The sequence below is a fragment of the Homarus americanus genome, unplaced genomic scaffold, assembly GCF_018991925.1.
Source record: "Homarus americanus isolate GMGI-L3 unplaced genomic scaffold, GMGI_Hamer_2.0 scaffold54095, whole genome shotgun sequence".
NCBI classification, from domain to species: domain Eukaryota; kingdom Metazoa; phylum Arthropoda; class Malacostraca; order Decapoda; family Nephropidae; genus Homarus; species Homarus americanus.
Window position 1 is genome coordinate 140028 of NW_024742051.1, and position 19973 is coordinate 160000.

General features: G+C 37.4%; 4 protein-coding genes across 6 annotated transcripts in view; 2 read left to right on the forward strand and 2 right to left on the reverse strand.

Moving 5' to 3' along the window:
- The window catches only part of LOC121876465 (la-related protein 1B-like), a 54729-nt gene extending 48814 nt beyond the window's left edge, over positions 1-5915 (reverse strand). For all 3 annotated transcript variants that reach the window (XM_042381564.1, XM_042381565.1, XM_042381563.1), the window contains exon 1: positions 5113-5915. In XM_042381564.1, coding sequence (XP_042237498.1) covers positions 5113-5686 — 574 coding nt within the window. In that variant the 5' untranslated portion in view covers positions 5687-5915. The remainder of the gene's footprint in view (positions 1-5112) is intronic.
- A 2352-nt stretch (positions 5916-8267) lies between these two features.
- LOC121876456 lies at positions 8268-13280 on the reverse strand. Its single transcript, XM_042381552.1, has 3 exons — positions 13067-13280; positions 11666-11913; positions 8268-8782 (listed from the first exon to the last, which is right to left on the reverse strand). Exons 1-3 carry the CDS (start codon positions 13170-13172, stop codon positions 8360-8362), a joined length of 777 nt encoding a protein of 258 aa, XP_042237486.1. The 5' UTR covers positions 13173-13280; the 3' UTR covers positions 8268-8359.
- A 2417-nt stretch (positions 13281-15697) lies between these two features.
- On the forward strand, positions 15698-18243 carry LOC121876460. The gene is made up of 5 exons (XM_042381556.1): positions 15698-15794; positions 16319-16424; positions 16787-16946; positions 17467-17574; positions 17766-18243. The coding sequence occupies exons 3-5, from the start codon at positions 16795-16797 to the stop codon at positions 17944-17946; spliced, it is 441 nt and encodes a 146-aa protein (XP_042237490.1). The 5' UTR covers positions 15698-15794; positions 16319-16424; positions 16787-16794; the 3' UTR covers positions 17947-18243.
- Positions 18244-19904: 1661 nt separating this feature from the next.
- Positions 19905-19973, forward strand: part of LOC121876455 — a 2297-nt gene continuing 2228 nt past the window's right edge. Inside the window, exon 1 of the mRNA XM_042381551.1 lies at positions 19905-19969. The gene's annotated coding sequence lies outside the window, so the exon portion shown is untranslated. The remainder of the gene's footprint in view (positions 19970-19973) is intronic.

Consider the following 19973-nt stretch of genomic DNA (forward strand, 5'->3'; position numbering starts at 1 on the left):
ATCTAATGAACTATATAGAGATGAAAGTCCATTATATCGAGGGTCCGTTAGATGTGAAACCTCCATCTAATGAATTATATAGAGATGAAAGTCCATTATATCGAGGGTCCGTTAGATGTGAAACCTCCATCAAATGAATTATATAGAGATGAAAGTCCATTATATCGAGGGTCTGTTAGATGTGAAACCTCCATCTAATGAACTATATAGAGATGAAAGTCCATTATATCGAGGGTCCGTTAGATGTGAAACCTCCATCTAATGAATTATATAGAGATGAAAGTCCATTATATCGAGGGTCTGTTAGATGTGAAACCTCCATCCAATGAACTATATAGAGATGAAAGTCCATTATATCGAGGGTCTGTTAGATGTGAAACCTCCATCTAATGAACTTTATAGAGATGAAAGTCCATTATATCGAAGGTCCGTTAGATGTGAAACCTCCATCCAATGAACTATATAGAGATGAAAGTCCATTATATCGAAGGCCCGTTAGACGTGAAACCTCCATCTAATGAATTATATAGAGATGAAAGTCCATTATATCGAGGGTCCGTTAGATGTGAAACCTCCATCTAATGAACTATATAGAGATGAAAGTCCATTATATCGAAGGTCCGTTAGACGTGAAACCTCCATCTAATGAATTATATAGAGATGAAAGTCCATTATATCGAGGGTCCGTTAGATGTGAAACCTCCATCTAATGAACTATATAGAGATGAAAGTCTGTTATATGAAGGTTTCACTATAACAAACATTCTACCATATCCCCCCCCACCATATTGAAGGCATCTCACTTCACACACCCCAACAGCACGTACAACAGATAGCCCCGTACATAACTAACTGATAACAACTATTTACACCAACCATGAGATCCCTGACACCTGTTTCAGTGACGTCGTTTGGTCGTTAGAGTGAATAAAACCGAACCATAGTTGCGTGTTGTTATTTTTTTCCAAGTCGAGGAGGAAAATGTTGACACCATTGAGGAGTTTCGATGAAATTCCCTTTTATGGCGACTAACCCCCAGACCCGTTTATTATCAAGGTACCATATTTAGTCTTAGGGTGAAATAAGCTGCGTTTTAGTTAGGTTAGTGTTAGGTTAGGTTGGGTAGGGTAGGTTAGGTTGGGTAGGGTAGGTTAGCAAGGGTAGGTCAGTTTAGGTTAGGTTACAACACAAGATTCAAGAGACATATCCCGTGTTCCCACCAATTACGACTCCAGGGACAGATGCTTATCAGCCAGACGTTGACACACACGCACACACAGACACACACACACTTATCAAACGTCAAAATGCTACTAATTAAATCTTTATTTCTCTCCTCTCCAATATATAAACTGTTTTACATTTAGATTATTGTATATCACATGAAAATTAGCCACCCTAGTTTATTTTACCTGATGCTAACTGTGGGAGGAGGAGGCTAGGTTAGGGTGGGAAGGTTATGTTAGGTGGAGTTAGTTAAGGTGATAAGGTCAGGGTTAAAATTATCATGGTTCGGTTTTGTTAGGTTAAGTTAAAGATAGCATGGTGAAGTTAAGTTAGAGTTAGCATGGTTAGGTTAAGTTAGGTTAGGGTAGTCACAGAATACCATCTCGTAAAGCGACTGCAGCATTATATAACTCTCGTGAATACAAATCAAAACCCAGCCTGCGTTCGTACCTACAAGAATTATATTAACCAACAGAACAGGTAAAATAAAGGTGCTTGTTTATATAAGACTTTTAATTAACCTTATTTACCTAGAGTACTGTTAGAGTGGAGGACTGTGGTCGCCAACCCTCAGCCATGAAGACGGTACTCTAATTAAAGGTATATACTTAGTTTAAATAGACAGTATATAGCCTAAACACATTTAATCACCTTCAGTATATATAAAGATTCATTTATGGCAAGATGGAGGTGTATACAGTACTTTGTATTAAAAAAATGTAAATTAATTCTTCTATACCACCAGCAGAGTACAGTACAGTAGTCAGTTATTTATTGTGTAAAGTTAAGGTACTAAACTTTCCTTAAAATACTGTAATTAATTTGTATATATCCCCAGCACAGTACAGTAGAGTCAGTCATTTATGTACAGTTAAGGTACTAAACTTTCCTTAAAATACTGTACTAATTCTTATACACCCAGCACAGTACAATACCGTAGAGTCAGTCATTTATGTAAAGGTACAAAACTTTCCTTAAAATACTCTAATTAATCCTTATATACAGTACACCCAGCAGAATACAATACCGTAGAATCAATCTCACCTCCGTAAAGTTAAGATACAAAACTTTCCTTAAAATACTCTACTTAATCCTTATATACCCCCAGCACAGTACAATACCGTAGAGTCAGTCATTTATGTAAAGTTAAGGCATCGTACTTTGTTATTAAAATACTCTTATCACATGTCACTTACTCCAAACATAAAAGACACTCAGTAGTAATCAGAGGTGATAAGATGCAGCATCCCACGTATGCTATCAGCCGTTGAGTTAAGTAAGCATACAGCATACGGTGAGACCTCCATACAACGGACTTCTATCTCCGTATAATCTGCTATGGGGGCGTCAGGTCTAATGGGCCCTCGATATAATTTTCACTTCCTCTCAATTAACTCCCATAGATAGGGGTATCACATGCTGAACTGTATACCTGCATTGTCTATATACATACTGAACTGTATACACATTGATCTGTATACCATACCTGGATTGTCTATACACGTACTAATCTGTATACCTGTACTATACAACTATACAAAATACCTTTATAATTAATTACAATCTATTAAAACCTCCAGCATAACATTATAACCACCACTGTATTCTAAATAACAAGATACAATACAGTAATACAGTATTTCTAAATTATCTATATGACCTGTAACTATAACATATATACTGTACTTACTGTAACCTGATATAACATGATAAAGTGGCTTATATATCACACACCCTATCCACATTTATAAGATATATTAAAGAAATTTTTTTATATTCTAGTTGAGTATTTTTCAAGTTCTTCGTCGACTTCTGTAGATGCTATTTATATCACACACACACACAGTCAGCTAGAGAAGGTACAGAAAAGGGCCTGCAGAATCACGCTCGGCGCAGACTACTCCGGCTACATCAACGCTCTCTCCACCCTGGAAATGCCATCCCTCAGTGACCTCCACCACCAAGCACTATCAAGGCTTGGCAGTGGACTACTGCACCATCCTCGTCATTGCCACCGGCAGTCCCCCACCCACCTAGCGCAGTCCGCCACTACAACAAAATTCAGCCCATAAGAGCCCGCACTGATAGATATAAGAATAGCACCATCCCATCTACTGTTAAAATAATAAACAACTCCTGATTTATGTACTGTACAGCCCTGTAAATGTATTTAACGCATATCATTATGTCTAAATCAAATGTAAGTTTGTATATTTTCAGCCACCAGCTGCTACTCTATTAGTAAACAGTTTATTATTATTATTATTATTATTATTATTATTATTATTATTATTATTATACACACACACCAAAACTCTCGACAAGTCAAAAATAAATAAATAAATAAAATAAGAGCGAAATCACAAATAATAATCACATCCACAAGACATTAAAATTATCCGACTGAAATAAAAAAACGTGACAATTATTAGTTTATTTAATATTTCGAATGAGTTACATTGTTGATTCTCGTTCGTGAGTTCATTTAAATCGTCAAACGGGCTTACAGACGTGTTTGTTTGTATATCTGATTTTTCGTAAGTCAAAAATGTTTGTACGTATAGAAATCCCAGTCGAGTCACGATTACCCTAAAGCCCGGATTACTTGCCCGAGATATTTACTTACTACAGCTATCGTATTAAATTTCATCGTAGTTTTTTTATCCAACATTTTAACCACTCATATATGGGGTCTTCTCCAAGCTGAATTAAAATCGTCCGGCATTGGATAAACAAAAAAAAAAGAAATAAACAAAATAAAACTACCATGCATAAGTCAATCGGTAAAATGGTATTCCATCTCTACCGCGACGCTGGTGAACTAATCATCGCATTTCCTGTAGATCTCAGTATAGGGTCGTCGATTTCTTCCCTATTCACCCAACAACCATAGTTCCAGAATCTATCTCGTCAAAATTCATAAACGGAGATTGTTCAATTTTTCACGCAGCACGTTTTACTTCCTCTAAAAACACAAAAATATCGCCAACGCACACGTCAACACTCGCAGTCGATACATTTACACTTAACTGAATTCCCCGATGTATGATGCAAATATATGATAGTTCGTTAATCCCTTGTGTATGGCGGGTCGCCTCTGAGCTGAATAGTTGTAGTAAAATATGTATACTAGAGTTTGTTTTTCATTATGTTAAATTTTTGTTAATTATCAAAGGACTTAAGACCATAAATAAACAGTACATTATTAACATTAATCTCTGGGTAGAATTATCGTTTGTCATGCACATAATTTTAACCAAATCTAAACCTAATCCAACCTAACCTAATATAACCTAACCTAACCCAAGCTAATTTAACTTAACCCAAGCTAATTTAACCTAGCCCAAGTCAACCTAAACTTAAAATCCTTAAATTCGCTGCATGACCCAAACGGTAATAATACAACTTTGTCTATATTAAAAAGGTGAAATATCATGAAAGGTTAAAAATGGCGACTGATTATAAAAAAAAATAAGATATGAATTATACAGAAGATGTCATCGACCTCAGCCAATGATAAATCACGTCGGATAAACAGCGGTAGTAAATAAACATTCCGGGCGGACAATTAACAGTTATGTGCCGTTAAACTTGATATTTGTCTGAAGATAAACATTATAGATCATAACAAATAAGTATAGAGAGGTAATAAAAGACATGTCATCATGGACAGTGTGACAGCTGACAGGACGGCTGACAGCTGACCCTTGATGATGACTGACAACTCCAGACGTCACACAACAACAGTTTATCACCGTCGTTGTCCGGTATCGTTAGTTTAGGTCACATACCACTGGTTTACTGTCTAGTGTACAAGACGCCAGGAGTTGTGACCAATCAGCGGCCAGCAATCAGCGTCAGGAGTGGTCGGTGTGGTGTACTCACCTACGAGAGGAGGATCTGAAGGGTCTGGCAGGGCAGCGGGCGCCGGGGCTCCCTGACGCTTCTCCCAGATGTTGACGCTTGGTGCTGGGGCCGGCACGTACTGCACCTTCTCCTCCTCCGCCTCGGCCTCCGTGTAGGGATCGGCCTCCTCTGTGGCCTCCTCTTCCCCTTCCATTGGGCCGTTGGACTGCTTGGGGGCGGCCTCCTTGACGGGTCTCTTGCCCCCGCGGCCCCGGGTGCCGCCCTCGGGGTAACGCGATTCCCATTCGACATAGTCCCTGCGACCCCCCCGCCTGTCCCTCCTGCCGCCCCTGGTGGACTCCCTCTTCCTGGCCCGGTCCTTCTTGGTCCGTATTTCGGTAAACTGGGCCAGCTCCTCAGGGTCCAGGTCCACCCCACCACACCTCGCCTCCTTACATTCACTGTTCACCACCTTGTCATCCCCGGAAGGCTTCACACTATCTCCCACAGTCTCAATTTTCCCTCCACCGACAATGCCAGCCCATGATGACGTCCCAGTCCTGTCTTTATTAACACTAGCACAGCCACCACAGTTGTCTGTCTGCGTCGCCATATTCCCCCAAGAGACACCCGACAATATTTACCCTCAAATACCTTCTCTCTCGCCTTGATTCAACAATCCTCTCTGCTAACTCAACACACTAGTCACTGACCTGCGTCATAAAGTCATTTTCAAGGCCATCAAGCCCACATCGGTGACAAAATACAGTGAAATCCATTAACCACCCCACATGCGTACTGGGAACAACATTCACGAAAGCATGGTGGAGCTGTGAGGGAGGAGCCGGGAGCCGAGACACCACCTCTCCTCCTCACCTCTTAATTTCTCTACAATTTATCTAACTCAACATATAATTACCAATTACACATAATTATATAACTTATATAGTGGTATAATCTTGTTAAATATAATTATCTTGTGTAATTAACGTTGTAATTGATATCATTAATTGATCCTTCGCAGCTCCTCGACCAGGGCTTGTTTGTGTCTCAGAAAGAGGATCCAATACTACATCAACTCCCTTTCATTCAAGTGATTCTCTTAACAACATTTTGATCCTTTAACTTTGATCCTCTTCTTATAACTGATCGAAACCTTAATGCCCTTTTAAAATCATAACCCCGATATTACGAACGTTATTCCACAAATCTCTAAATATTACTTAATCCCACTTAACCAAAACACCCATAAGAAGTATTTAATCTCATTTAATTATCAATAAAATGTTTACTGCCAATAAATACTGAAATATTAAAAAATGATTCATATTAACCGAACTTCACGACGGGGTCTCTATAAGATGAACTCCTATGTCAACAATGAAGATAATAATAATAATTAATAGCTTATTTAAAACTAATTACATAAAACAGCAATTTATTATGATTCCTTTGATTATTTTATATTGACAGATAGACAGATATACAAATAGAAACAGATAGAAAGATACTGTCGATAGTTAAGATAGACAGACAAATAGACAGACAGACAGACCAATAGACACACAGATAATTAGTAAAATAATCACACAAGCTCACACAATTACGTTTAAAATACTATATCTAATTAGTACGTCCAAAAATTATTCCATTACCGTTCATCTCCACTAAATTCCTCTTTAACAATTATGTAACAAGCTTAGTTGGGTTAACTTACGTCACAGTAATTTCAACTTATTTATAAACTGTCGACTTAATATGTATATATATATATATCTATCATTTATCAAGTGGCTGTAAATGTTGATGATTTATATAATACAAATATAAATATAATAATTTGAAAGGTATAAAATAACAAAATATATATTGGTAGATCCGTCCAAGTTTAATAACCAAAGAAATAATTTATGTACATTATACATAAAATACACCTGAAGAATAGCCCCCCCAGGTAATGATCTAACACAATGTGGGGGGGTCAGGTAAAGTCAGCATTAGGGTGTTTAATCTTCAGCTGAAATAAACTAGGGTGTCTAATCTTCAGGTGATTCTTACAAAGTCAACAAGACACATACTTTAATTCAGGCAGTATTTATCATTTTCATCAATGTTAAAAGTAATACCAATTCCAGTTATATTAAAAATGAATTTCTTAATATCAAAATAACAACTTAATTTACTTTATACATTGCATTCACCTCAAAGGATTTTTTTTTAAATCACTATTGAGGATAAATTTCAAGAATTATTATTAGCACATTACAGTACTTAATTATGCTAAGCATACTGATGTAAATTATCAATAAGGGTCAAAATCATTCAATAAAATCACTAAAATTGACTCCAATAACTAGTCTCATAATGCAGGTCATAATCCAAACTGAAAGACTTTTAACTTCCCCTAAATTCAAAGGCTAATAATGTACAAACTCTAAATCAAAAGAAGTTATCCACGGTCATTATATCAAGCATGGTTTTAATTAGTCTTTCAAATTTATAATTTGTTTCATCTTTTTCCAAACATTTATCAGTTCTTGGGCTACACACACCTGACTACACACACCTGGTCTAGTCATAGATAAGTATTAATGAAAGGAAATAGCATCATACTTTCAAATCCGTGTTGCTATTGTCATTCCAGTTTTTGTTTTCCAAATTTTTCCCGTCAAACTCACGAGCTTTGGGAACACACAAGGTCCTGTCATTAACAAACACCACAGACCTGACTCAGTACTTACATACTTTTTTGTACTTTGTATTTCTTTCAACTTTTACCTTAAATTACGGGTCCCTGGACAATACACGGGTCTTATTATACAAAACTTTTATAAACAGGTATTATCAACAAACACTGATACCTTACACTGTGTTTCTCAATATTTGTATTTTCAGGATTTTTTCTTCCCTCAAAAGGTCAGGGTAAGGGAGGGACATACTAGTATTCACAAGTATGAGTGAGGGGGAGGAAGGGTGGGACTAGAGGTAAGGGAGAGACAGACTAGTATTTACAAGTATGAGTGAGGGGGAGGGAGGGGGGCACTAGAGGTAAGGGGAGAGACTAGTATTTACAAGTATGAGGGAGGGAGGAGGGGGACTAGAGGTAAGGGAGACAGACTAAATTTACAAGTATGAGTGAGGGGGGAGGTGGGACTAGAGGTAAGGGAGAGACAGACTAGTATTTACAAGTATGAGTGAGGGGGGAGGGAGGGGGGGACTAGAGGTAAGGGAGAGACAGACTAGTATTTACAAGTATGAGTGAGGGAGGGGCAATTATAGGGGTGAATCAACCCTTAGAAGCCTTGATAGCTGAGAGTATTAGGTCTTGCCTCTTAAGAATCTCACTCTGGGTCTTGGCTATTGATTGTAGTTCCTTACCGATCTTCCTTAGGGCTCTGATCTTCATCCTCTCTCTCCTCTCCTTTCTCTTCTTGTAGTCGTCTTCATAACTCTCCTTTTCCTTGAGTTGTTCGATGTACTGTTCCATCATGGCTTGTCGTTTGGCCCCCCGTTCTATCTCCTTCCCGAGGGACGGAGACGGAACGTGGACGGTAACGGACGGCTGGAGATTGACGGATGAAGTGGATGACGGAGTGACCGGGTCCCTGTGGGCGTGGAAGGTCGTCACCGGAGCGATCATCTTGGTGAACGGCGTCGATCCCATGGCAGGAGAAAAACTCGGATCGGTAGGAAGGAATTCACTCATCACCTGTGGAGTAAAAATACAATATAAATAATAAACAAGATTAAAGACAACATCGCCATTATTGAAAAACAAAATGTCGTCATTCTTAAAAAAAATCATTAATTAAATTCTCACAACCTAAGGTATTTCGGCTTAATTAACATAATGATCGGTTACCAAATACAATAGGGTCAGTATGCCACAGACCCACGCATACCAACCCTCCCGAGACATGCATACCAACCCTCCCGAGACATGCATACCAACCCTCCCGAGACATGCATACCAACCCTCCCGAGACATGCATACCAACCCTCCCAGAGACATGCATACCAACCCTCCCGAGACATGCACATACCAGCCTCCACGGGACATGCATACCAACCCACCTCCGGGACATGCATACCAACCTCCGAGACATGCGCCACCAACCCTACGCCACCAACCCTCGAGAGCCTCCAGAGGACATGCATACCAACCCTCCCGAGACATGCATACCAACCCTCCCGAGACATGCATACCAACCCTCCCGAGACATGCATACCAACCCTCCCGAGACATGCATACCAACCCTCCCGAGACATGCATACCAACCCTCCCGGGACAGGCATACCAACCCTCCCGGGACATGACGTATTGCACGTGGCATTTTGGAAGTCACTGGCAACATCCTGGCAGATATATTTGTGAGATACTGTACTGTACATTTTATCATAGACTCTTACTATAAAAGTTGAGATATATTCCTGTAACAAATATCTTCCCCATGTTTAATAAATTGACAGTGAATGAGTTGTTAATGATAATTTTTTGGGGTGGTGATGATTTAATTGGATAACAAGTGATAAGTTTACAAAATTCAAATTAAGTATTAAATGTGCTGTATTATAAACTGGATGTCTGTACTTGATGCAAAAGGTATCTAATCTTTATGCAATACAAGAGAGTAGTAATAATAATAATAATAATAATAATAATAATAATAATAGCATCAACTCCATATAACATACTTTCATCTCTATATAGTTCATTATATGGAGGTTATACATCTAACAGACCCTCGATATAATGGACTTTCATCTCTATATAGTTCATTATATGGAGGTTATACATCTAACAGACCCTCGATATAATGGACTTTCATCTCTATATAGTTCATTATATGGAGGTTTCACATCTAACGGACCCTCGAAATAATGAATTTTCCCCTCCATATAGCCCGTTAAATAGAGGTTTTACTTGAATGAGAATAATGAGAATAATAACAACAACAATAATACAAGTTGAATCTCTCCAGTCCGGCACCCTCGTATGTGACCAGAACCGGACGATAGAATATTCTGAACTAAGGGACGCTGCCTCTCCCTACCCCTTACAGTATTAACTCTAACAAACGAAGAAATATTTATTCGATTTATGTTTTTAATCATTATTTAAGTATTTTTCATATTGTCTGGGGGATTGTATGTGCAGGTAATTAAATAAAAGTTAATTACACTCATATAATTACCGGATATTATGAGTTGAAAAATAACCATAACAGCCCATATCTCGGCCTGGTAGTAAGAAGTCTAAGGGGATGTGGCTACAGTGATGAGTCTAACATGGCAAAAATTACCACCAGCGATGTTAACAGATGCAAACAAAATGATAATTATCGGTAATTCTTCAACTGTATCGGGTTTTTTGTAGATTTAAAGAGACATATATGTGAATATGGTCGTTTATTATGTAGGAAAATAAAACAAGAATCTAGGGGTACAGTAGGCAAGCCCAGGATAAAAATTTATAAGGGTGGGTACCATTCACTGTATAAATGACTCACAGGAATGTATGAGCTTTAACCCCTCAAAATAATACCTACTGTATGAATATTTTGGATAATTTGACCTTACTTTTTGCATAATAATTCTAACTATAGATTACTGTACAGTACTCCTCTTTATCGACGGATTTTTTATCGACGGTTTCGATTATCGACGGATTATTTAGACGGATTTTTATTTTGGCTTTATTTGAACTCTGCGGGCCTTGTTTGTACTTTCGCCGCTAGGCGGCACTAGTGGCGTGACTAGCGTCTACCCGCGGCCCGCCTTCCCTGAACACAGACATCAGCCAAGCCGCGTGGGCAACAGTCTTTGATTTTCAACTTTTGCTGGTGGTTCATCACATCAACTTATATCACCATGCCTCCCAAACGACCTGCTGCTCCCTCTGGATCTACACCTAAGAGGGCAAGACGAGTGCCACACTGAATGAGAAGAAGATGCTGAAACAACTTGACAGCGGTATGAGCTACGCAGCTGACTGGTCAGGCTTTTAATAAGCCTCAATCATCACACTTGTATATACTGTACACTGTATTGTTTACTGTAAGGACCGATGTTCACTTCAATAAATGAAATCGTAAGTTTGCTAGTATTTTTGTCCACTTATTATATTATTATTTATACACTATTATTTAAGGTTATGTGTAAAGGAAACGCATTAATGCTTAAAGGTACATTTATTCAACATATGCTAATAATAGTTAGAAAAATTACGTAACCATCACGGTATCGACGGTTTCTTTATCGACGGCCGTCTACAGAACGTAACCCCCGTCGATAAAGAGGGAGTACTGTACTTGATTATATACACTACAATAAATAACCCATCGTAACATAATGTATTAGTATTGTTACATAATTTCATGGTATTAGCAATAGTAAAATATGTACCAGAAAAATAAAAAAAATAATATGACAATAAATTTTTTTGCTGGACCATGGACGGATGCTGGACCATGGAGTCTCAACCGATAGTCATAACTAGAATATGAAAATTAATAATGATGTAGGTAATAATAGCAATAATAACAGTACCGTAATAATAACAATAACACTACAACAACAACAATCATCGTACCTGATAATACTCCCAGGGCGGTTTTCTAGGAGAGTATTCCTTCTTGACTCGCTTGTACGTCCCCAGTAGATTATTCCACTTGCGTCTGATCCGCTCGAGGGAGAAGTTGTACCCGTGTAGCGTCAGTTCCTCGTGTAGGTCCCGGTAGACGTAGGGCCTCGCTCGGTTGTTGGACGACAGCTCTGTGTAACGCTTCCTGATGCCTTCGATGAGCAGTATTGTGGCTTCGTGACTGAACTCTACATCCTCTGTTGGTCGAAGGGCAAGTGTGAGAAATGATTCGTTGATGGTTTGGTTAGGTTAGGTTAGTCATTAGGTTAGGTTAGGGTAGACATTAGGTGATTTAGAAACTATGTAAAATTACTAACCTAACCTAACCTTACCAACTAAGCAGCCAACCTAAGCTAACAATCTTTCTAACTAGCCAACCAACCTAACCTAACCAACCTAAACTAATTAACCTAACCTAACTATATTCAACAAACTAACCATCCTATCCTAACTTAACTACGGTAACTAACTGAACAACTGAGTACCGTCAATACTGAGTACACATAGCTCGGTGGTTCAATCCTAACTGAACCACTGAGTACATTTAACACTGAGTACACATATGACATAATTTTGAGATATTTTCTAGGAGGTTGATCAGATCACCAGAAGATTAGTCACCACAGCTTATTTCACCTGATGATTAAACACCCAAACCTAACCTAACCCCCAAGGTAGCATTAGGATATTTAATCAACAAGTGAAGTAAGCTGGGGTGAATCCTACTCAAGCTGAGGTGAACCAGACTCAAGCTCGGATGAGTCGTACTCAAGCGCGGGTGAATTTTATAAGCTGAAGTCAACCCTAATCAAGCTCAGGTGAATCCTACTCAAACTGGGGCAAATCCTACTTAAGCTGTGGTCAATCTTATAAGCTGGGGTCTATCCTAATCAAGCTTGGGTAAATCCTAGTCAGGTTGGGGCGAATCCTATAAGCTGGGATGTATCCTACTCAAGCATTAAAACAAATTACTTAAAATCTAAATAAAAACGACAATCTTTTCACGACATACAAAATATTCCGTCATTACCCTAAACAAAATTCCTACCATAGGGAGTGAAACAGATAAACATAAAAATACAACGTCTGGTATTATTATAAATGCTCAAAAAACTATTAATAATTTCCTCCCAAAAGAAAATATATTCCCAGGTACAGAATATGAACCACCGGAATCACCTTAACTAAAAACAGCAGTAAATATTATATCACAGAATAATTATCACTGAAAATAAAACAAAAACTACAAACAATTAATAACTCCCCAATTTTCCTCTTAACACTCCCCAATTAACCCCAGAAATCCCCAAAATGACCCAAGAACCATTACCATCACACCCGAACGCATACCTTTCCTGCCCTCTTCATCAACAGGGAAGGCAATGGCTCGGTTACCATCACTAGACACCTCAATGGTCTGGAAGGCGGCTATATCACCAGTTTGAAACGCCGCCATAATCTCCCTTCCTCCCTCACTCCTATAATTTTCTTAAAACTACAAATCCGAGTCAAGTCAATCCTGGCCGTTCACGATCCAGGCGCCTCCTACAGTGCGGCTCTACTGGTTCACTCACTGGTGGTGGAGTCGGTGGTTCGTTTTGGGGGGTTCGTATTGGATAGACTCATAGATATATAGATAAATAATTAAATAAATACATAGATTCTTTGGTAGATAGATATATAAATACATAAATTGATTAATTGATAGATAGATAAAAGTATTAGATTATGGATAGGTAGATAGATATATTAACCATAGTTATGCTTAGACAAATTAAAGTATAGATTGAAAGATATATAGATTAGCAGATGGATAAATATATAGATTAATGTATATTTTACCTGATTTTCTTATGAATTTACTGTGTCATTAAGGTAATTTTTATTTATTAATGATTACAAATGAGGTCTATAAATTCAAGGGCTCATTATCAAGGAATCAAACTGTCCTTGGGGCTTCGATACTCATACTAACGAAACATAAACAAATCCTTCAAAACAAGGTTGTTATGTTACGGATTACCACGAACATCACCGTTTAACTATATTTTACGGATATATCATTTTTAAAACTGATTTATACTAATTTAACCTAATATAACGTAAAAGATAATCACGTGGTAGATTTGGTTAGGGTAATATACTTAAGTTTTATTAATTTAACCTTGTAAATATATAGGCATATTGGATCCTGTTCGTTGAATAGTTTAACATTAAACTATCTCTGTTGTGATAACGAGGAATGCGCATTTATAATATAATATCAAATAAATACCAAAAGTACAATAATTTCGACTTTAGTTTATTTATTAATTACTATAAAATAATACATAATGTATATATAAATATTTGTTTAGTTATCTACGGTATTTAAATATATAATAAAGAACCGTTCGTCAAATCCCACCTCCCAAAGCTGGTACCAGACTGTCATACAATACATAGTAGATATGCACATACCGTATTTACATAGTTAATAAGGGGGGTTGAAAGGGTAGGGGGAATGGGGGATTGTTTGGAGGGAATAGATTAGTATGAGAAGAACCAAATGGAGGGATTATAGGGTAAGGGGATATTCATAATCCCACAGTAGGGATTATTTAATGAATATTGGGATAAACGTAGAGGTATTATTATTATTATTATTATTATTATTATTATTATTATCATTATTATTATTATTATTATTAAACGTTATGAGGGATGGATCGTAATAATTAACTACTATTACTACTACTACTACTACTACTACTAATAATAATAATAACAATAATAATAATAATAATAAGAAGAAGAAGAAGAAGAAGAAGAAGAAGAAGAAGAAGGGTATTAATAATCACTGCTACAGCAACAACAACAACTACAACAACAACAACAACGACAACAACAACAACAACAACAACAACATATAGGTCATGAAAACTATCATTATCCACTACACACGAAATCATTATCGCTGTGCCATGAATTAATCACCAACACTACCCAGGAAACATGTTATTAAGGTGCAATTAAAATGGGCGTGAACACTTAACCCTGGTAGGTCTATGAGGGCATGAAGTGTGTTAATTGGTCCCCATCTACTATGACGTCAGGTGGTGTATCTAACAATCCAATCACACACCAGGTACTGTGACGTCATGATAATCAACACCAATTAGGGCCCAGGTATTAGGTGACATCATGGTAAGCAAACACCAGCCTATAACAGGACAATAACTGACGTCATAATAACCAAAAACCAATCAGGGACGGGGAAATAGACGTCATGGAAGACAATAACCAATCAGCTACCACCATGCCCTAAAACACAGAAAGATCTCGCCTATATAACCTTCAACCAGCATTTAAAATCACATATTCACCTCTGTACACCCACCATACACAGTCATACACCCTGCCTGTGTATTTTCAAGTATTTATAAACCCCTAGGAGTGTATTTTAGAGGCGAGAAGTGTACACAGTGAGGAAGGAAGCGTCGAAATAAAGAAACTGTGTTGGTAAGACTTGTCACCATTGGTTTATGAGGTATGTGTTTTAATTATGTTTTAAGTTGATGTTTTATTGTATTATATGTCTCTTATAAAAAAAACACACACACACAAAATTAATGTCTCCAATACACACATAAACACACTATTAATGTCCCCTTTACACACACACTCACCACACCACACTCACTAACACACCGCACTCACTCACATTCACTCACTAACACACCACACTTACACACACTCACTCACTCACACACTCTCTCACACACCACATCTCTTCCCCAGCTTGACCATGGTATCTCAACCGATAACACTGATGATGATAATGACGGTGATGGTGGATTGTGCCAGACGAGACCAAGATGGATTCGAGAACTTCAAACATCGTGAGGGTAGATGGAGGGCAGATGGATGGAGGGCAGATGGATGGAGGGCAGATGGATGGAGGGCAGATGGATGGAGGGCAGATGGATGGAGGGCAGATGGATGGAGGGCAGATGGATGGAGGGCAGATGGATGGAAAGGCGATTTATCAAGTCTGGATGTTCCTTCAATACCTCTAGATCACAGCACTGGAACTAAGGTACATACATACATACATATATACATACATACATACATACATACATACATACATACATACTATTACTATATGGCTATACATACATGACCCATCTACATTTACAATTACTATTACATACTTTATTATTATTATTATTATTATTACTATTATTATTATTATTATTATTATATTATTATTATTATTATTATTATTACTATTATTATTATTATTATTATTATTATTATTATTATTATTATTATTATTATTATTATTATTATTACCTATTATTATTATTATTATTATTATTATTATTATTATTATTATTACATTTTCGCCCCCAAGCCCCGATGTGGGTCAGTGATCTGTGCCCGGGTGAGCTAATACCCGTAAAAACACAACAACACACACACACACACACACACATGCACGATGAAATAAATATATAATTATAATTGATCCTGTAGATAGATAGATAAATAGATAGACAGATAGAGACAGACAGACATAAAGATATTGAACATAACAGGTGCGTGTGGGTGTTACAGGTAGCCACACGTCACAGAAGGTTCATTGCCTGGCCACCAGAGTCCACCTTAACCATCACACCTGCCCTGAGTCTACCTGTCCTCTCCCACCATGACAGTTATCAAAGTAAGTCACTCTTGTATTAACCTAATTCACTGTATTAAGGGAAGACACTGTATTCCAGGTAAGAGTCTGTTGTATTAAGGTAAGTCACTGTTGTATTTACCTAAGAGTATTGTATTATAGGTAAAATCACTGTATTCAATATAAGTCACTGTTGTATTAAGCTAAAAGTATTGTATTCAAGGTAAAATTACTGTATTCAATATAAGTCACTGTTGTATTAAGCTAAAAGTATTGTATTCAAGGTAAGACCCTACTGTATTTTCATCTGACATGACAAAATACACCAGTGCAGGTTATAAATATACGCCAGGCGCTACTGATCGCTTACACTGGCGTTACTACCCCCTCCCCCTCCCCTACAGAGACAGCAATGTATATAGCTTTACCATTTACACTACAGCTGCCCAGAGGACCATTAAAGCTAACAGGTGTATCGGGGAAAGCTGAAGGACGTGATAGCTGGACTTCACTTGATAGCCAAAGACATTGGATTTTTGCTGTCATCCAAGAAGCTATATCTACGTGAGTATATTTTAGCTTTATGTGTTTGTGTTTATAGCTGAGTCGAATCTTAGCTGTCATCCCAAAAGCTATAATTATGCCAGTAAAATTTAGCTTTTGTTTTTGTATTTGTAGCTGAATCGAATCATAGCTGTCATCAAGAAAGCTATAATCATACCAGAATAACTTAGCCGCCTTTTATATTTATAGCTGCATCAAATCATAGCTGTCATCCCAAAAGCTATAATCATGCCAGTATAACCTAACCTAACCAAACCAAACCAAAACCTAACCAAACCAAAAAACCTAACCAAACCAAACCAAAACCTAACCAAACCAAACCTAACCAAACCTAACCAAACCAAACCAAACCCAACCAAACCAAACCAAACCAAAACCTAACCAAACCAAAACCTAACCAAACCAAAACCTAACCAAACCAAAACCTAACCAAACCTAACCAAACCAAACCAAACCAAAACCTAACCAAACCAGGGTGTCTAATCTTCAGGTGGTTAATTCCTCGTTCCTTTCACAATAGGACGGGACTACCAGCTCGACCTTGTGTCCTAAAGGTCATCTGTGAGGTCGCTTACATACCCCTCGATGACCTGGGCTTGTTAGGTCAAGTGGTCAATCTTATCTTCGCGTGAGTATGGTGAGAGAGAGAGAGAGAGAGAGAGAGAGATGATTGTGATTATCTATATATATATCTCTTGTTATTAATGTTATATCTATCTATCTATCTATCTATCTATCTATCTATCTATCAATCTATCTATCTATCTATCTATCTATCTATCTATCTATCTATCTATCTATCTATCTATCTATCCCCAGGGTCGGGTACGGGGAAGGCACGGCAGAAATGGTTGAGTTTCACCTGGCAGAAGAAAACGGACTTAGTGGGGGAGACTGCAGTAAACTCTACCCCCTCTGCCCCGTCTCTCTCGCTGGCCTCCTCCACGATTGCCTCTCGTACCTCCACGGTGGTTTAGTCAGTGCTGGAGGACAAGTTTGAGGCTTAATTGTAGTGTTGTGGCCTCCAAATCTGGCGTATTCTACCTCCACATAACAAGCTAGAGGTTGATTATAGCATCGTGGCCTCCAGAAATGGCGTATTCTTACCTCCGAACCAAACCTAACCTAACGCTACCCAAATCTAACCTAAAGCAAACCTAACCTAACTGAACGCTACCCTAAACAAACCTAACCTAACCAAATCCCTCCAAGGTGGCAAATATATTAGGGTGTTTAAATCATCAGGTGAAATAAACTGGAGTCTCTAATCTTCAGGTGATCTAATTATCTAACTGTACTGCCCAATTATATAATAAATATATTAATTTTGTGTCATTTTCTAACCATAATTAATTACTTTGGAATAATATAAAAAGTGGTGTTACATTAAGGACAAAATATATTATATTTGTGTATTCTCTTCGTCTTTATGCCGATGTATTAATATCACATCTACCAATTAAAACCCTCCTTTTAGTGGCTTTGACCAATAGAAATTCATTTTTATTAATATTATTGTTAAAAAAGGTGATATCGTAATAATATGATTGGTAAAATAAGCCAATATTTGCTTCAATAAGGAATTAACACAAAATATTTTAGTTATCGTTCAAATTAAATTATAGAAAACTTAATATATTATGGGTATAACTATGATAAATTAAAAAAAATAATAATAGCAATAAGGATAGACAGATGACTTAACCCCTTGAGTATGATGACTTAACCCCTTGAGTACGATGATTTAACCCCTTGAGTATGATGACTTAACCCCTTGAGTATGATGACTTAACCCCTTGAGTACGATGATTTAACCCCTTGAGTATGATGACTTAACCCCTTGAGTATGATGACTTAACCCCTTGAGTACGATGATTTATCCCATTGCGTACGATGACTTAACCCCTTGAGTATGATGACTTTACCCTTGAGTATGATGAATTAACCCCTTGAGTATGATGACTTAACCCTTGTGTATGATGACTTAACCCCTGAGTATGATGACTTAACCCTTGAGTATGATCACTTAACCCTTGAGTATAATGACTTAACCCTTGTGTATGATGACTTAGCCCCTTGAGTATGATGACTTAACCCCTTGAGTATGATGACTTAACCCCTTCAGTATGATGACTTAACCCCTTGAGTACTATAGTTTAACCCTTTGAGTTAAACTTAATGTCAGCAGCGTCAGCAAGAACATAATTACAATCAACAGCAAACGTCAGCAACAATTCTACTAAAACTCAACCCTAACGTCAGCTTTGATCTAACTCAACAACAAGTGTCAGCAATGAATAAAGACCCCAGAGGTAGTGTCAGCCTGTCTGGAACGGTAAATGTCAGCGAGGTGTGGAGGAGGAGGGAGCAAGTAGCGCGTTGCTCTGTTATGTGTGTCAGGGAACGGTCGTCAGCTTGGACTCTGGGGTAAATAGACTGTCAGCTTCACGTCATCTTGAGGTATTGAGTTATTTTGACTGACAACCATTGTTAGTCAGTCATTCAGTGGAAATAATTTACTGATTTTTTAGTTATTTTTTATGATAATAATAATAATAATAGTAATAATAATAATAATAATAGTAATAATAATAATAATAACAATAATAATAATAATAATAATAATAATAATAATAATAATAATAATAATAATAATAACAGTAATAATAATAATAATAACAATAATAACAATAATAATAATAATAATAATAATAATAATAATAATAATAATAATAATAACAGTAATAATAATAATAATAATAATAATAATAATAATAATAATATCAGTGTACGTAAGCATGTATATATATGAATGAGTTATAGACAAACAGACACAAAATATCCATACACACACACACACACATGTAAACGAGCATACGTACATGAGAAACCGTTCATGTGTGTGTGTGGACGGTGAGTGAGGGTGTGCGGTAGAGCATCTGTGTGGCAGTACACGATACACCTCCCTCCTGGCTGGTCACTCCGTCCGTGTGTGTGTTACAGTGACTTCTTGTATCTTACAGGTAA